The sequence below is a fragment of the Phalacrocorax carbo genome, chromosome 2 (genome assembly GCF_963921805.1).
Source record: "Phalacrocorax carbo chromosome 2, bPhaCar2.1, whole genome shotgun sequence".
NCBI lineage: Eukaryota > Metazoa > Chordata > Aves > Suliformes > Phalacrocoracidae > Phalacrocorax > Phalacrocorax carbo.
Window position 1 is genome coordinate 42,013,512 of NC_087514.1, and position 19,045 is coordinate 42,032,556.

The 19,045-nt window shown below is 38.9% G+C and overlaps 1 protein-coding gene across 2 annotated transcripts; it reads right to left on the bottom strand.

Annotated features, from left to right (window-relative positions):
• Positions 1-2,958: 2,958 nt before the first annotated feature.
• UBXN2B (UBX domain protein 2B) lies at positions 2,959-18,497 on the bottom strand. Of its 2 annotated transcripts, none has more exons than XM_064442672.1 (9): positions 18,328-18,497; positions 16,102-16,202; positions 13,566-13,637; positions 12,000-12,159; positions 11,384-11,461; positions 9,879-9,988; positions 9,272-9,409; positions 6,803-6,964; positions 2,959-4,692 (listed from the first exon to the last, which is right to left on the bottom strand). In XM_064442672.1, exons 1-9 carry the CDS (start codon positions 18,448-18,450, stop codon positions 4,566-4,568), a joined length of 1,071 nt encoding a protein of 356 aa, XP_064298742.1. In that variant the 5' UTR covers positions 18,451-18,497; the 3' UTR covers positions 2,959-4,565. The 2 variants fall into 2 exon arrangements, with proteins under 2 accessions (XP_064298742.1, XP_064298741.1); XM_064442671.1 differs by having other exon boundaries at positions 2,959-4,636; positions 18,328-18,492.
• Between the last annotated feature and the right edge of the window lie 548 nt (positions 18,498-19,045).

The following is a 19,045-nucleotide window of genomic DNA, read 5'->3' on the forward strand; positions in this document are numbered from 1 at the left end:
CTTTGGCTAAAAACATCATATAGGAAAAATGACTCCTTGGTATTCCCATTTGGGAGCACTTGCTCATTAGTATTGAAATGGTCTAAGATCTCACCAAATTAGTTTGGACTGAGGTAGATTTATAAATGTAAAATAGTAGCTCTTCCAGAATAATTCCCTAAAGGATTTTTTTTTTTTTTTAATTCCACAGTTAAGAATGTCTCGCTCAGTTTACCTTAATGCAGTTTGGAATAAGACATCTATCTTCTCATACCCCAGAAAAAGAACCCAAATACGTGGCTTACAGATCACATTTAACTCAAGAGCAGACAGCTCCCAGCAAACAGACAAGAACAAGACACCCTCCCCACTTCTCAGTTTTAGGTGACAAACTCAGTTTCTTTCCTTTAACATTTAGATGTGCTCCCAAAGAGCTCTTCAATTACGGACAGAACAAGACCATTACTAAAGGAGGAGGGTTGCTAGTAAGAAGTGTAAAAGGTGAGTTCTGGTCTGTAATCTGAGTTCTGTTGATCATCTGCTTGAAGTTCAGCAGACTTTTTTTGGAATGTCTGTAATGAAAATATTGAAGATGCACATTGAGGTACCTGACATTTCCAGCCTTTATATATGAAACATACAGCAGAATTTATTAATTTTAAGTATGAGTATATATTAGTATATATACAAAGCACAAAGGCTGTCCAAAACCTAAGCTATCTTGTTGTACCTAGTTGTCCCAGTAGCAAAACCCAAATAGATTTGATTAAATTAAAACAAATCTTACAGAAAGTCAGCATAACAATGAGAATTAAACAAAAAACCAGAAGATAGAGAAGTTGATTTTCAAAGCGGGTTCATTCCAGTAGTTCAACTATTGAAAAATGTGTTTTAATTTCACTTTGAAAATACCTGAACTGAGTTTCCAGCTTTGTACAAGCTTCGTATTCTTGTTATGCTTTTCTCTACCGAACAGTCATATAACACTTTTTCCCCCACCTGTGAAGTAACTGCCCATTTTAAATCACCTCATCTCTCTGTTTTCTTCTGATAAGCTACCTGTTCTGAGCTCTTTTAGGGTAAGAGATTTAATTCAGCATTTCCACTGATTGTTTTTGGCCCCATCTCTAAAGTTCCAGAAGCAGGACCAGCACCATAAACAGTACCAAACTCACCAATAACAAACACACAGATTTCATTTCCTAGTCACAAAGTTAACACTGTAAACCAAAAAGGGGTGTAACTAGTTCTTGTGGTATTGTTTTCCTGCTGCCATCCAACTCCCTTCCAGGGCCAGTGCTTTCCAGGCTACTCGCATCTTTCACAGACGGTTCCAGATTTGTAACTTGACATTTGGCTATGTTAAGGATGCAGCTGATCCTATTGCTCAGTTCACCAAGTGTTCATCACAGTTGCTGCCTACTGTTGTTTCTCATTGCATCAATCTGTGGATTTTCCAAGTTTATTTTCAAATAATTGACGAGCAGCTAAATAGTACCAGTCCTACTTTCTCTTCAGGAACCCATACCAACTACATCCATCCCATAGAAACACCACAAGCTTACTGCTTTTGGTGTGCCATTAATTAAATTTTTAATGTAACAGACTCTTGCTGCTCACCATCTCATCCATGTGCACAACAGCACATGCCTACGCTGAGGCCTGTTGGGCTTAAACAGCATGAGCAAGGGGAAGGTGCATCTCTCAGTCTGTTCTCCCTGCACAGAATAATGCAATTTAAAGATCACGGGCACTTTAGCTTAGTGCACGCAACTACACAGGTTGTTGGTAATAGCACCTCTGACTGCCTGCATGGTCTTCCTTCGTTCATTTAATATTGGACAGATTTTCACCACAATGAGAGAACAGCATGATACAGCTGTTAATATACAAGTGTGTCCAGCAGTCAGATTAAAGTGGAATGAATGCAAACATCGCAATGCGCTGCTGGAAAAAAACCAAAACCCCAAAATGTAACAAGCCTGATTGCATTTACTCAGAATAAATTACTACACAGATGGGAGTAGTGTCAAAAAAACCAAACAAAAACCCACCAAAAAAAAAAAAGCAACGCACACGTATTCAGGTCCAGAGAGATCTTCAAGAGAAAACATTCAGGTTTTGATTATTTGGCTCTTGTGTGATAAAGGATTTCTGGGAAAGACAAGCAGAGGTGAAGCCTGACCCTTTTCATAAACTGTCTACAAGGGCAAGTGACAGGATATTGCCTGTATTTCACAGAAGCTAAGAGGAATTCCCAAGAAGCTCAGTAGCCTTCCTGTGAGAGAAAGATCATCATTCTCTACCAAGTTCCTTCTCCCTTGTTTCAGTCTCCCTTCTCCCCTGTAGCCAGTCTTAACTGCATATCCACATAGGTCTGTATTCAAAGAACAGTTTTGTGCCAAAAATGCCAAGATGTTAGCTACAAGAGGGAGGATTTGACATTAAAAGGTATGACATAAAATTATGAGACAGAAGATGATATAGGTTTTATAGTACTGAGAAGGAGTGAAATATTTAAACATGACCATTGATACCTTTTCTTAGTGCTTGCCAAATCATATCAACTACTGGGACCCCCAGTTGCTGTCAGCTGCTAGTGAACACTAAAATTTACCAGCTATTTGAAACAGAGATTGTGATAATATGCTGTTGTGGTTCTGGGGAAAATAAGAGGGAAAAAAAAGTTACAGTTAACCACTGTCCCTCGTACCTCAGTGTTTCATTAATAACAGTTTTCAGAAGTAATACGTAATGTAACGTCACCTATATTCTGAACTGAAATATGCCCAAACCACAGATTGCCCAAGATCAATATCACAATACCAGCTTTGGCCTTGCATTTATATAGAGAAGTGATATATAAAATATCTGCATAGTAAGTGTCCATTCCTTTCCATTTAAGCTTAAATATTTGGCACATAACACAATCGCCACTTTATCACAACGTAAATTGGGAAGAAAACAAGAAATGTTGCCTATGGTCTTTTTAGCTCAAAACTTTAATTATTTAGCACATGAAATGAATTATGATTAAAATCATGCAGATAGTCAGATTACGATACAAAATACTCCAAATACAATGGCACATTCAAAATTTACTCAAATATGTACTTCGAGGTAAAAATGTTAAGATTTATCAAATATACTGAGCAATTATAAGCTTAGCATAAATAAATATTGATATCTTCAGAATAAAATAATCAGTGAAAACAGCATGTTTAACACATATCAGTACAAGAGATACAGCCCATTTACCCTCCTTCAGAGAGTGATCCACTCATCTGATATAAAGCCACAAATACTATAAAACTGCATACTACTACAGCACAGCAGCCAGTTTGCCCACAACGTAAGATTCCTACCTGCATACTGCAGAGTAGGGCCAAGTTATTTGAAAAAAATATATCATTTCAAAGATCAAGGGCTTTAATTATACAGCTTCCAAAAAAGTACAGTGAAAGCTGCACAACCAAAACCCCACTGAAAATTACAAAATGCCTTTGGCCAAAATTCTAAATATAAAGACCTGAAATTCAAGTCAAAAATACATGACCAATTAAAATGTCTGCTTTTGTGCATGCAAGTGACAGCATAAACAGGTGCTGTGTTTGTGCACCTCGGTGTTTTTTGTTTGGGGTTATTGAAGTAACTGTTCAGGTGAAGCAACATGTAGCTGCACAGGGTTCAACTGCATATTCAGGTTCAAAGTCACCACAGGCCTACCCTCATGAAATCTAAACCGCAGCGTTTCTCCAGATGGCAGTGGTCTCTCCTATTTCTCTAACTCCAAGAAGAAAAAAATTCATACTTAGTTTCACCACAAGTAGAACAACTAGAATACAAATGAGAACAATCTATTACAGTCTTCAATAGCTGAGGTTTGCATCTCCTGAACTGATTCACTCATATGAGCAACAATACAGGGGAAATTACATAAAAACTAGAATATAAATTATACTGCACCATGAAACACTACAAACAGAATATACAAAAAATTATATTAGGGCATTAATTATCTGTTGACCTATTAAACAGAACACCTTAATACTAATACAGCTTGGAAGGTAAACATAACCTACAGGCTAAGTTTCCAAATGGCTGTTTCTCAATGCAGCATAAAACATTTCCATAGTGCAAATCTTACCAACTGTATGAAAGATACTGTCCCCTTCAGAAAAATGCTTCTCCCTCCACCCCCCTCAAAATAACGAAGAGTCATAAAGTCATATCTCATTTCACATTTAGTACAAGATGTGGTTTGAAACATACTAACACAGGGAAGCTTGATTTTAACACTGAAAAAAGGTTGAACAGTGTTGAGAAATTAAAATAAAAAGGTTAGGTATGCTATAGCTGGAAGACATGAAATCCAAAAATCTTATCTGTGAAAGTGGGGGAATAAAGACACTGATCCTTCCTTTTTTTCACCTGTTGGAAACATATTGTATGACGATACAGCACGCTCCCTATATCGTACCAACAACTGTAAGGTTACTTTAATTGCTGAAGAATCACAGTGTTAAGAATATCTGCTTCTTGTAGTGTCAGGCTTTCATCTGTTAGTTCTTTATTTGGAAAGGTAGTCACAAGAACAAAATCAGTTGTTGCAAATGCTGGACGGGACTGGATAATGAAATCTCGAATATCCTTAATCCTGTGGAAAGGATATGGACATGAAAACTACGTATGGTTCCATTTTGACATAAATCTCTGAACATTAAGATCATCAGAGAACATGAAACTTTCTAACAGACTAAACCATTCAATACGTCCTATTGATTTTACATTTCTATTTCATCCAGATGACCAGGCTACTAGGTTTTAGCCTAAAATTTTTTGCTTCTTGCGTACAAAACTTGAAAAATTAAAATGAATATTGTTTGTTTTCTCAAAGAACAAATAAAATTCTTAACATAGAAGTACACTGCAAACTGATACTTAGCACGGAAAGTCAAGTAATTTCAACATCTGCTGTCAAAAATTTCACTATTTAATTAGTATATTCCAAAAAGGCTGAATTATTAATGGAAGGGTGAATCTTAAAATATATGGTGACAGTGATGAGAAAGCAGAGGGTAATTATTAATAGCAAGAGGTATCCACTACTTTCACTTGGCATTGAATTTCTGAACAACAGTCCATAAAACAATCACGTCAACAGTGTAACAAGAGTAATTCTGCTTTAAGACACAGGTGAAAAATAAGATTTTAAGAGATAAAACTGAAATTTGAGATTTCTCAAAGACAGTAAACTGAGAATAAATCTTTGAAAATCTACCGTAACTAATAAGAGACAGATTTACTGTAGCTGAATAAGCAGGTACTTCAACTTTCTATCAGTCTTCATGGCTTATGACACAAGCAATGCACTTTAGTAGCTGATTTTGATCATATATATGGCAAGGATAACTAAAGAGATCTACATCCAAGAGAAAGTTAACAATGATCTAAATAAGCTTCTGTCAACACACCCTTGGTTACAGACGTTACTGGGAAGTTTACCACTTCTACTCTTTCATGCAAGCAAAAGAAAACAGATCATGGCTACAGAGGCTCCCAAAGAGCCCTATGGTTCTCCTAAGTCACTTCCCCAGCAGGTGCCGTGAGGAAAGGATCTAAGCCTGTACTATCAGGTCTGCTAAAATATGGGAAATTATTGCTCTATCTTCCTCCCTGTTGGCATCTCAGCTAAAATTGCCTCATTGTGGTCTCTGTATATTGTCAGATGAAGAAACCTGCACATTGGCTCTGCCCTTGTTCTGAGCCAGAAGTAAAAAAAAGGAAACAGGTGAACTCTCCATGTAACAATATTAACATGTAATTGGGTCCATGCTAAGACCATCTCCAAGGCAGGATTCAAGCTCAGTTTCAGCTGCGTTCTAACACAATGGTGCAGATTTCAGACCAAGGCTGGCTAGAATCCTGCTTGCTGTGAAGCATTGGTAGAACTACTGCCCAAATCTCTGCCCTCCGCCCAAAGTTCTCTTAGCCACACAGCACAAAGTAGAGCTTTGCAGAACCTTGCACTAACACAATCTCTTAGGCAAATAAATGGGGTTGGCCAACACCATTTGTGGCAATGCCCCAACAATGTCAATAAAACCAATGGCAAGCACTAATCAGTAAACTAACAGATCTAAAAAACCTACCAAGTTCACATGCTTGCCAGTTCCTAGGAGATGGCCACCCAAAATAAAACAAAGGCTGGTTCTCAGTATTATGTCCAGCTTATTTATGTCTGGCAATTATGTCCAAAATTGCTGATGTGTATGTGATGTCCATACACACCTCTGCACACAGGCTGAAGTCTACGCTTTAACCCATGTCATGTTTAGTCATAGTCTCAAGTATAACACAGTAGAAAGCTGGAGCTCTTGATTATGGGCCAAAGCATTTCCCTGCCTGTAGTGTGGACCATATTCCAATTCAGACTATACTCCATAACACCTTGCAATAAAGTGCCTTCACAGGATCATCCGAGTCGGCCACATGCTCCTCCCAAGAAGGGCTAAAGGTTGGAATGACAACATACTGAGGCTGTCCAGATTTCAGTTATGGCTGGTAGCCTGTCCTGACAAATCACAGGACATAACTGGTCATGAAAGCTTATGGTTTCGCAGTTATCAAATATCTTGTGTTTCCAACTACATAATTTTGCTTTGATGGTCAATTTATCAGTATACCTATGTTATGAAAATGACACAGAGCTATAACAATTCAGTGGAGCTGTATCAGCTGTCTTGCTGATTTTCAATGAATGACAACACACAAACTTATTGAAATAGTTACGGTTACCTGCATTGATGCAGAATCAATTTACCTGTGAGTTTGATTAAATCTTTGTATTAATCGGCTTCCATCTGCTAACCTAACTTGTATTTTAGTTGCTGGCATGGAGTCATCAATCAGAACAGGTGCATTAAGAATAGATTTTTCCTCCTCCTCTGGGGAAGAAGGTGTGCTGACTATTTCAGGCGTAAGGCTAGAGGATTAAAAAAAAAATAGACCAAATGTTAATAAAGGAGTCAAACCAGAATGGGATAATGTTTCAGTTGTCATCTTCACTGCATGAGTACCATGTATAGCAAGTACAAGTGAGCAATGAAAATCCTCTCAATGTTATCTGAACTAAGTATAAATACAACTTTTTAAATAGAGACAAATAATGCTTTTGTAATTTCTTACCAATGACTGCAATGTTTCGTATGTATTTTTTCTTATAACTGTGCATATCATTATATTTGCATGATTTTAAATAGGTAATAAAGTACAAATAAAACCATCTTTGTTTATGCCTACAGAGCATGAAATGATACTAAGATTTATATAGCGTACCTCATGGACTACATTAAAAAATAATCATGCACCATTATACTGCATTAAACTGACCCAAACTGCTTTAGTACTTGCTTTTAGGAGCACTACTTTACGATTCTGGGCATCCCCCACCCTTTCAGAGCACAAATGATACTGACAGGTAATTGACATCACCACATAGCAAGCTTGAGATTTTTTACATTTAGTATAAAAGTAATATAAATCAGCTTGGAGATAACCAGTTGGCTACTCCTTTCATTGCTTACATACCTGAGACTTCATAAGCTAGCAAAACAAACCAAAATGCCACACAGCAAGTGTGTATATTTTCTTATATATAGAACCTCCTCTCTTCCTCACCTGTTTTCTTTAATTCCTGAGCAAGTGCTCAAGTGAAGAAGTTATTATATATAATTGCTTCCCATGTGATTCCTACCAGAGCTTACCACCTTCTCAGTTTTACTGAGAACATTTCCTCATTTTTAAAAAAATGAAGTATAGATTGGAAACAGTAATAATTTATCGAATTAAATTACTTGCATAAGCACACCAGTAATACCTTTTTTTTTGGCAACCAAACACATTAGATGAATAAATGCAAACATGAACAGAAACCCAGAAGTATTTAAAACTCAACAGCTAATATCAAGTCAGCTGGAAAAGATGCTATAGAGCCTGTAACTGTTATGTGGAAAAACTGATGATTGGCAGAGTTGAGGTCACATTACTGTTTACTCTTGCTGACCGACTAAAGCTGAACAGAGATTATGCACTTTTGGTCAAATTAGTCTGAAATGCTTAGTCACAGGAATGACTTTTGGCACATTATGTATCAGTTCAATTGAATTATACACTACAGAGCTTTAACAGCATCAGGCTACTCTTGCACCAGGATAGTAAATGAAACAGAACCAGGTATAAGCTTTTCTAAAAAACTAAATTTCACATTTTTAACTACATTTATGAATTTTATACTGGGAGATGACACTAGAATTGGAGGCAGTGGGGGCTCCAGTCAGAGGTTAAAAGTTGAGCCTGTCCTCTCCCACAATCCAGGCTTTGCAGTATTATTTCATCTAGGGGAGCATGTACAATTTCTCTGGTTGGTTGTTTTTAAAAAAAACAGCTCCTACTATAGATTTTTTGCAGCATCGTTTCAAGTTTTAATCAAATCCTAGTAAAAGGTGAGAGTTTTTGATGCAACTTATTGCTCATTTATTTTGGGTCAAATTTAAAAAAATTGTTTATCAAATTACTTCTCTTTCTTAAAGCTAACAGACTTGCCTTGTATAACTTATAATGAGTGTTTACAAGGTTACATTTCAGGGCATTATTTCTGCTGCTTCATTTCAGAAAAAATAGCAGAATGGCTCCCATACAAAGGTACTTTCCATCTGCATTAAGTCAAGCATCAGCCATATTGTTGCAATAGCATCTCCTATTCCCTTTGTGATGATCCCAGCAGCAAAAGAGAGCATGTACTGCAGCTAAACCAGAGTATGTTCTTACTGGCCAGTATCGCGTCATGACTAAGTTCTGCCTGTTCCTCACTAAATAGGGAACAATTATTTGAGTCTGCTTCCTCTATCCAGAGATTTTTCTCATGAAGTTTGTACAGTGATAATCACCTTTCAGCTTCCTTTGCTCCTATTTTAAACACAGCTGAAGTTAAAAAGAAAATTATAGGCAAAATTATACACAAGAACCGTCAGAGAAATCTCATTGTCACAACAAAGTGCAAAGTATCTAGCAAATCTATGAGGACATAGGACTAAGACTTAACTTTTTTAGGATTACATACAAACTTCCATGATTCCTGGTGATTCTGTGAAATCAGGGCTGACACTTGTGGCACAGAGTAATTTCATATTGCTTTTGTCATACGATTACCTTCTCCAGCAGTCTCCTAATCAATTAAATCCACTTTTGAAATACCATGTGAACTCACAACAGAAAACCTAGTGTTTTTTACCTTCCAAGTTTTTGCCCTTCTCCACTGAAAGCTTTGAACCTCAGTCTAGGCTTTACATATTCCTGTTCTTGGTGGTCTTCCATATCCAAGTTAACCTGGCCACCATGAACAAGTCGCTGCAGTTCCACAGGAATTTCCCTTAATTACAAAAATAAAAGTTTCTTAGTTATGTTCTGAATGCAATACAGAATTACACAAAAACATTACACAGTACAGTATGAGTAGACACTATTAACATGTTTACTTTAAAAGTCACAGACATCCAACTGTTTTATGAATTGATTTAATCCCATAATAGATAAAACGAAAAACTAAAAACAAACAAACTAATCGTTGATCTGACAGCCAAAACCTAGAATGGGCTAATGAAACATGTGAAACTAGCAGCTGTCTGAGCAAGTAGCATTCAGAGTTAAACCACCGGAAGGAACAAAAGTGTTCCAAATTTTTAAATGCCCCATGCATCTGATGACAAATACAGAACATATTTTATGGGTGCAGGCAGAGAAGCAGCCTGAAGCTTTTACTGATTATAAACACATGAAGAAAGAATTTTAATCCACTTTGTTTGAAAGACATACCTCAAAAAAGTTAAGATTTAACTTACCCTCTTTTAACAGACTCAAGAAACTGAGCATTTGTTGGGTCTGAATAGGATCTCAACTCTCCATCATCTAAACTGAAACCATTTCTCCAAAGTTTCAGCAAAATTTGAACCTATGAAGCAAAAATGGTGAAATAAAAAGTGAAGACAGACAAATAAGGAATTTCAATTTCATACAGATTAGTTATAGAATTTTTGATCTATAGTTAACAGATTTTGTAGCAGACCACAAACAAGATGCAAGTGACAATGGAAGAACAGAGCACTGCACTGTAACTATCCTTCTTAGAATCTTTCTTAAAAGCAACTAACAGTTACAGACTACTATCTACTTCAAGATCACTTCTACACTTGGGGAAAACAAATCTCTTAGCTACCCATGACATTACAGATGATATACAGTGACTGTGTACTGATCTTCACAGTGTTCCAACTACTTATTAAAAAGCAGCAAACATTTCTTGTTGATAAATTAAGAAATAAATCCATAGAACTACAAATTCCTGCTGATACATCAGTTATAGTGAAAAATATTATTTCCTCAAATTATTATGTGCTGAGCTTCAATAAAGTTGATACTAATTGCATTCAGTTTAAAAGCTGAGAATCCTGGAAACCAGCCTCCTTCACTCCCTTATTTTGCTGCATGCCTCCATCTCCAACCAGAGCCTTTCACCTTCAGAGCCTGCACCTCTCTTCCCTGCAACTAATGCCTTGCAGTCTAGCACAACTGGGCTTCCCCAGCCAGTAAAACTGACCTTCCCTTAGAGAACTATCCCTGTCCTCAGTTATGGTAACCCCACTGCAACAGGCTTCTCGCTCAGTACAGCCAGCCATCACGTAGAGGGCAGAAGGATTGCTGAAGAGGGCAGAAGGTAGCAGCTCCTGGTGTGACATGACAGCACCCTCAGCCTGAACCAGATCTTTTGGCCTGACAATGTTTTTTATTCTAGATAAGCTTAACATTTGCTCTACCCATTCACATGAATGGCAAAGTGTAATGAACTTTGTTTCTCACCCTCCCCCCATCCACCCCTCAATTCCTGCCTTTTAAGTGAGAGGAGAGAAAGGGCAGACAATTTTCCAAAGGCCTCTAACCTGCTGCTTCACCATTCCTGGAATACATCCATGCCCTCCAGTTTGAGACTGGCTACTTTTCAAGCCACAAGAAGAAACAATTCCCAACCTAAGAGGATTAAAATGTTAGCATAGCTAAGAGAATGTAGAAAAACAGCTGGAGGAAAGTAACTGAGAGGATTATTTGCTGAGAATTTCAAAGTAATTTACGTCAGAAAAATCCCACAAGGGAGGCCTTAGGGGTATCCAATGAATATGTGTCCTCTGTGGACACTTTAACAATTTCTACTTAACACATAGCTAATACTTAGATATTAGTTCTTCCTCATGGACATAGTTACAGTAATACTAGCATTTCAAGCTGTGAACATGATTAAGCAGGCATCTATCTGTTGGAGATTCTGTTTCCTGCTATTCAGAATTTTACTTACATCTTGATTTTCTCCATATATGTATTCAGAGTGCTTTTGTGATGAGTCACCCAACCTATATCCACCACCAGAAAACGACTGGAAAAATACATAGAAAAGCTTATTGAAATAAATATCTGAAACAGTTTATTAAAATTCTTACCTAGTTGCAAATTAAAGCATCAGCAAGCTTGCTTCTGTGATAAAAAACAAACACACTGTTCTAACTTGTATATTTTCTAAGTGGAAAATTATACCTAGTAACCATAACCAGGCTAAGCAGGTTTTACGTGATGCATTTCAGTTTCTCATCTGTACACTTTTTCAAACATTAATTTGAAAGAGATGTTGATTGGAATGCAAGTGCAGTTTGGGGGCTTTTTTTAAAGTCAATTTTAACTAAAAATAAAGCAAATAATTCCACTTCAGGTTGATTTCTAATTATTTCCCCTGAAATTGTGTGATTCCTCCACAGTTTACTTTCTAGAGCAAGCTACCTGAGTGCAGCTAATACAACTGTGTTGATCAAATCCTCTGCTATTCACAAACCACAGAAATGCATATTTGTTCTCATGTGGTTAGATAAGTTTCAGAGAGACTAATGTAAATAGAGGTCAAAATATCTTTTAACTTTTACCTTAGCTTTACTGAAATCACCAGATGCTCTTGAGGCTTCATCTAATGGGACAGCCCCATGTTCTTTTGCTTCTTTGAAGAGTTCAGCAACAATTTTACTTGGATTATTAGAAGCCCCAGAAATCTGTAATCCTCTATATTCCGAGTCACCTGAATAAAATCTTTAGAATAGTAATGTTCATAAGTCACGGTCTTTTAAATGACAAGCATAATTTTCCTCTTACCATCAACAGAAAAAAAAAAAAACGAACAAGGAGCCAAATTTGGCACAAAATCTTCTCATTCTGATCACAGAAATGTTCCACTTGGTTCTGACCTTCCCAGCAATCCCAAGCAGCACTACTCCAAAAACATCTCAGTAACAAAACTACCAAGGTGCCTTCTGGAACAGACCCCAGAGGTTAGGGGCCAAGGCCATATGTTTAAGTGAATGTAGTCCTGATGCAGCTGTGGCTGTATACACCTCATCTTACATGGATGCTGCCTGCTCCGAGAAGTACCAATTTTCTCAGGGGTGTCCTGTGCATGGGACTGTGCCTGGGCTGGTTAGAATATGGATTCACAGATAACACTGCCGTGGCAGAACAAGTGTAAAACTGTTGTTGGAAGACCTGAACAGCGCCACAATTTGATCTTTTAATTTAAAGATCTAGTATACTTCCATTCCTGCCGGTATTAGAAATGGAAAGTTTTTAATAAATTTAATTAACCTTTCAAGGCATTTTAAAATCTGTAGAAACTGCTGCGAAAGCTAATTTGTGCTCTTTTTCTTCAGCACAACCCCATTTCTAGCTCTTGAAGATAAAAGGTTGAACTACAAATAATTCTGTTCAAAACTGTATCTGTTTGATTATGAAGATCAAGATATTCCTTGAGGATTATCTTGACGAAGGTGCTATAAATCTCTAAAGAACAACAGAATAGATTCTGTAAAAAAATATGCATATCAATACAAAAGCTGGAAAACCTGAGTGTGTTTTGTCTTTGATTACAAGAAGCATTAATAACTAATAAAATAAGTGCTTTCTACTTTCCTTAACTTTTTCACCTAATCACTCTGGGCAAAGCAAATTAATTAATCCATGTGGAACTGTCTCTCAGGTCAATGACTCAAAATGCTGTTGATTCCACCATATTTTACAATTACCCCAAACCAGTAGTGGGTATGAAGGTGCCATATAATCATTAGAATTTGTGTTCAAGAGAGAAAGGAAGTACTCAAATATTTGAGTAATGGATACACAGAACAATTCAGGATATTTGAGAAAAGCCAGAAAAGGTTTTGAGTCCAAGCGTAAGTTACAACCTTTACATCCATACAGTCACACGTTAAGGTATCTTCAGGTCCTAGATCGCTACAGCCTGATTCTGCTAAATACAGTTTTACTACAGCAGTGAACAGCTAGCACTCTAATAAGTCACAGAGTGTCCTTGTAGTTACTTGTTCTTCACAGGATAGACTTAGCCCACATGCATTTTGAAAAACAGGGGAGCAAAGGGTGAATGTCACAAAAAAACCCCAATTCCTTTCACAATTGTTAAATGAATTTTTTTGTTTTAAAAATACCTTTGGTTTTCTTTGTCATCGCTCATGCTTCTCTCTGGTTTTCTCAACCTTCTAAGAGAATCAATTTTAAGACTGCCAAGAGAATAAAAGAAAAAGCTTGAAGATGACTGGTACGTACATTTCACCTAGTACATCATATCTAACTTCTGAAACTCCTTATTTTTCTAAAACTAAGGATACCAAATTGTTGGGGTTTTATTTGTTCTCACCATACTTTTTTTTTTTTTTTTGCCGAAGTACATACCCATGAATGCTTCTCAGTGAATAAATGGGAAAGGGCATGTGTATGGCACGGTAATTTTGCAACTGGACTAGATGATCACTGTAGGTCCCTTCAAGCTGAACTATTCTATTTTATTCTAGCATACGTTAGGCAGAATTCTGCTTTACGCCACTGGAGGTCCCACAGGTAATATGCAAGCTCAACAGCTGTTTCAGAATCTAGCTTACCAGAATTAATTGTACTTCAAATTTTTTCCACATAGTAGCTGTATTTGTCAAGAGGTAAGTTGTCTAGTGAAGTCAACATTGGCTTTCTCTGATATCCTGGATTCCCTATCTACGACAATCCTAGAAACTAAAAAGTAGTAGTTCTCACTTCTATTTTACACAATTTTAAAAATATGTTGAATGGCAACATCACAAAGACTTTCCAAAGATGATTAAAATGCAGAATCAGATCCTGTTTTATGATAAGGACAGATCAATAAGCTGCCACAGGACAAGCTAGAGTTTCTAGCTTGCAAAATGCCAGGAAAAGCTATAGAGATATATGCTCTTATCCTGTAGTACTTGATGATAACATTAATTAATGCAGGATGTATACGAGGCAGCCAACTACCACAGGATAAGAACATACATACAATCTGCTACATGAGTAATAGCAGATCACTAATTCAAATTTATGCAATTTTTCTGATTACCTTTGAAATCAAAGTGTAGCAGAGCAGGCCATTGTTTTTTTAAGTATCAGTGTTGATAAAACAATGTAATGCTACATCTCAGTGAAGGATCTGCTTCTTATTACTTTCTCAGAAAGTTAGGGACTTAGGTCACAGGCACTAGAAATGCTTTAATCTCTTCTATTTTCTTCCTTTGTCGCATTGTAGGTTTTGTGGGGCTTATATTTTTGTGCCAATAGTGTTAAGTTTCTTAAAGGAGCTTACACGACAGGACAGCGTATATAATATGGCATTTGTTCCAGCAGGGCCCAGAGGACATTCTTCTATACCTGCAATTGTGGAAGGCAAGCCAAGTAGATGACTTCAAAAGCAGCACTATGTTACCTTGCAAATAATACACTGCTCATCTGAGAGCAAACTGAACTCTACCAAACAAAAATTCTCACTTTGGATGCCATGCAAATAGCAGCCATCTCGTCATTCTCAGACAGATTCCAGTAGGACTGCCAACAAAGAGCAAATGCTTGCCAACAGCTATCACACTGAAGCATTCAAGACACTGTATTGCAGCTTTTCCTTCAGTTGGATTTGGAAGTTGTAACTTCATGATATATATTGGTAAATGGAGCTGTTTGCTTTATTTGTTTATAAATTGTATTCTATGTAGCTGATCCATCAACTTAGGTGGTTTCACCAAAACAAACAAAAAAACTCACCAAAACCTTACTATTTTCCAAGTGTCATGTATTGTCCTAAAAATCCCTCTGCCTGAAGGTCTGCATACGCACTTGAAGCATGGCTCTGGTGACTAAGAACTTTTCTGCTGCTTAACCTCCTTTAAAACAAGATCCATACTGACAGCAGCGATTGAAAGACAAGCCAAATGCAAGACTTGTTATGGCATTGCTGACAGTAATGATTTAAAGACTTCTTTAAAACAATTTAAATAAAAATTAATCAAAAACTGGCATGAAGTTATAAAAAATTTAAAGCTACATTGACTCTTCAAATGCTATGTGAACTGCAAACATTGCAGCCCAGCAAAACTTGGATTTATACATAAATACATATCTTTCCTTCCACCTGCCAAAACCAGACAAATTCATTAAGAAGACCTTCTTATTTCTCTCACCCCATATGAGCCTACTAGTGAACCCACTAAAACTTTTTCAAATGAATATTGTTCTTTTCAGGTTAGTTACTTAACTAGTACTGACCTAAGCACAACACTCAAGGCAGCTCACTAGCCAAGTTTCAACAAACTACTGATTTGCTGAATTTTGAAGAAACAAAGAACTGCAGTATTTTTCTGATACAGCAAATGTCCAAATTCTATCTGTGTAAACAAAGAGCAACACTGCATTTCACTTACAGCCTCTTAATCTTATCTTAGCTGAAGTGGGTTTAAAGTGTTTTGGAAGAGCATATAGTGCAAAGACTCCTAAATAAATACAGTTTTAAAAGCATTCTGAGAAGACCAAGACTATGCATTATTACAGGAATTCACAGTTCTGGATTATAAACTGCTGTAGATTGCTTTTTATACTAGGAGGAGATCAAGGAAGTATGACAAAGTTTTGTGAGCTAATACAGTACCTATTCAACACACTTCTGAAGTACAAAGCACATCGTACCTCTGTGTTATTTTTGTGTTACTGATCTTTGTAGTTGTTGGTTTGTCAGGACACAATGACTGCCTTTTAGCTTCATCTTCGTATAACTCTGCCAAGGCCAACTGTAGGAAACAGAACTCTTTTTAGAAGTCTTGTATCTCAAGAACTACACATGGATCAGAAATAAGACAAACACTCACACAAAGTGTGTGCATCTCCAGAAAATTAGAAACATCAACATGAGAAACCCCAACTACTTCTCTAAATTCAACTTCCTTTCTGCTTTATGGAAAAGACACACAATGCTTAACGCCATTGTGACTTGGAACTTGTACTCTGCTTTTATTTGGTTCACACTGCATCACTAGCTACATTCAGGCTGTATTAGATTCAGAACCACAAAAGTATATACACACATATATATTAAGCATCAACTCATTAATGTTAATAAATGGAAATAAAGTTGCTACGTATTCCTCTGACAAGATCGGGCAGCAAATAATAAATTTTACAAACATTTGACATAGAAATGGAAAAAAGGTAACTTGAATAAGCTTGTACTTGAATTAAGATCCAATTCAGCCTTGCTGTCTTGAATTCAAGACATCATTGCAAATACTTTAAAAAAAAAAAAAAAAAAGTTTTTCACAAGGGTTCCCCGAATGCTGCACTGGAAAGCATTTTTTAGGAAGTTATGCAAGGCACATCTAACGTCATTTTTAGCAATCTTACTTTTGTCCTGAATAATAGTCTTTCTTTGTCAAATCATCCTTAATTTTGTCCCCAAACCATTTTGTTCACACCATGCAAGTGATACTAACACTTATCATACACACCGGAATAGGCTACAATTTCATTACAGTTTTATATAGTAAATAAAATAAAACCATTAAAATAAAATGAAACACCATCCGTCCTTCAAAACACACTGCTATGAACACAGGATATTAATCACATATTACTGTGAGGCATTTTCTGCAGGGGAAGAATATGAGCTGAAGAATTATACTCAGTAAGAAAATTAAACTGAGTAACGAGACAGCTCAGGAAAACCACTGAAGACCGCTCTATCTTAAGATACAAGCAAATATCTTTTAGATATGTGAAGCTGATAGGGTAAATCATAGATGACAAGTCCGTACACAGACACTAAAAGGACAAGGCAAAGATCTACCCTGTACCATCCCTACTCTAAAGACTGAGGGATGCTGAGGGAACGTAAAAGGGCATGGTCAGGCTTCTGTACTTTCCTTATACCACATCTCTTATGGTGCCACAACAAACTAAATACTGAGATGGATGGATGGATGGATGGTCAGCTACTCTGACCCAGGAGGGTGCTTCTTTGGCATTTAACATTTTATCAGTAATCATCTACCCAAAATGCCTATCTGCTTCAGCTGACTAAGGGCCTTATGAACCAAAAGTATTAACTCAGACTTTATTACTGTTACGTATTGAAGCAAAGTTAATCTCAACAAGAACCTATGAAAATCCCAAATAGTAATCAAAAAAGAAAGCTATATCCATCTTTCCCTGTGAATTATGTACAATTAAATAAAATAGGGGTAGTTTGAGTTACTAGAAGTTTTGCCTGTCTTTCAATCAACTTGTTGCTAAAATATTTTGAACCTTCACATCGTTTCAAAGTCACACACAAAGAAGGAATACTGCTAGATGTGCATTTCAGTACTAATGCCGAGTTAGTGATCACACTCTCGAAACTTTCCCCATACAAACCTGGGAAAAGATCTTGCCCTCAGCCTTACTCCGCACTTGTGGGGACTGGCGTTTTCACGCGGGACGCGACGCTCCTACCAAATAATCAGGAAATACAATGGCACCGAAATAACTTCGCGTACAGCCAGCGCCCAGCTGGCAGGTGTCGGGAGGGCCCTGCCCGGTCCCCGGAGAGCTGGCACCACCCACGCCGGCCACCCACCCTTTCCTAAAGCGCCCACTCCCCCTTCTGAGGCGTCCTTCCCTTCCGCCAGCCGCGAAACCGGGGGGTTGGGGGAAGAACGTAAAAAAGGACGGCTGTCGCTGCACCGAGGCCCGGCCCTGCCTGGCCGCAGAGGGGTAACCCCGACTGGCAATGAGCGGGGCGGGGGAACGGCGCACCGCCGGCTCCCCTCAGGGGCGTCCGGGGGCGAGGCCGGGGGAAGGCCCCGCAGGGGGCACGGCACTCCGCCCGGCCCGGCCCCGCCCCGCGGAGGGCGGCGGGACGCCCCAACCCCACCAGCTCACCTGCAAATCCCGGGCGCTGGGCGGGTGGCCGCCGCTCCGGGCCTGCCGATCCCTCCGGCCACCGCCGGCCGCCGCGGACGCTTCGTCTTCCTGCTGCGCGGCAGCTGCCCCGCCGTCCGCCATCTTCCCAGGGCGGCGGCGGCGGCGGCGGCGGAGGGGAGGGGCGGGGCGGGGCGGGGCCGGGCCGGGCCGGGCCAGGGCTGCCAGGTGCTTCCGCCGCCACTGGCGGCGCCATGGCAACGAGAGGGGCCGGGCCGGCGTAGCCCCACCCACCGGACCGTTTCCATGGGGACGGCGGGAGTTGACCTCATGGTCGGTCTATCTGTCTGTCTGTGTGCCCTCAGCCTGCCTTGCCCAGGAGGGATACCGGGTGTGCGTGTCTCCTTGGGCGGCGGGGGACCAGCCGTGTCCCTCCCCGCGGGCGCAGGTGGGAGGGTGGGCTCGCCCGCGGCCTCCTCTCAACACCCGGCGGTGGAGGAAGGCTTTTGTCCACCGGCAGGCCTGGGCCTCCGTGGGGACCAGCAGCCCTCGGTCTGTCCTGTCAGCCCCGTGGCACCAGGGAGTTCCTCGGTCTGCTTTTACATGCAGGGCTCTCAGCAGAGCTATGAAGTACCATTGAGGGTGGCTAAAACCAAATGGGGTTGCTCACTCAAATGCTTAAGCAAACTTGGAGGAGAAAATGGCGTCAGCCTGGCAAATGCTGACTCAGAGTGCTTGA

Bases quoted from the DNA above. Each gene is read 5' to 3' on its own strand.
- UBXN2B (XM_064442671.1), bottom strand. From the start codon at position 18,450: ATGGCGGACGGCGGGGCAGCTGCCGCGCAGCAGGAAGACGAAGCGTCC. The intron at 13,638-16,101 runs GTACGATGTGCT...TTCTCTTGGCAG, and splicing joins AACACAAAAATAACACAGAG to TCTTAAAATTGATTCTCTTA. The intron at 9,410-9,878 runs GTAAGTTAAATC...TTTGTAATTAAG, and splicing joins CTTGAGTCTGTTAAAAGAGG to GGAAATTCCTGTGGAACTGC.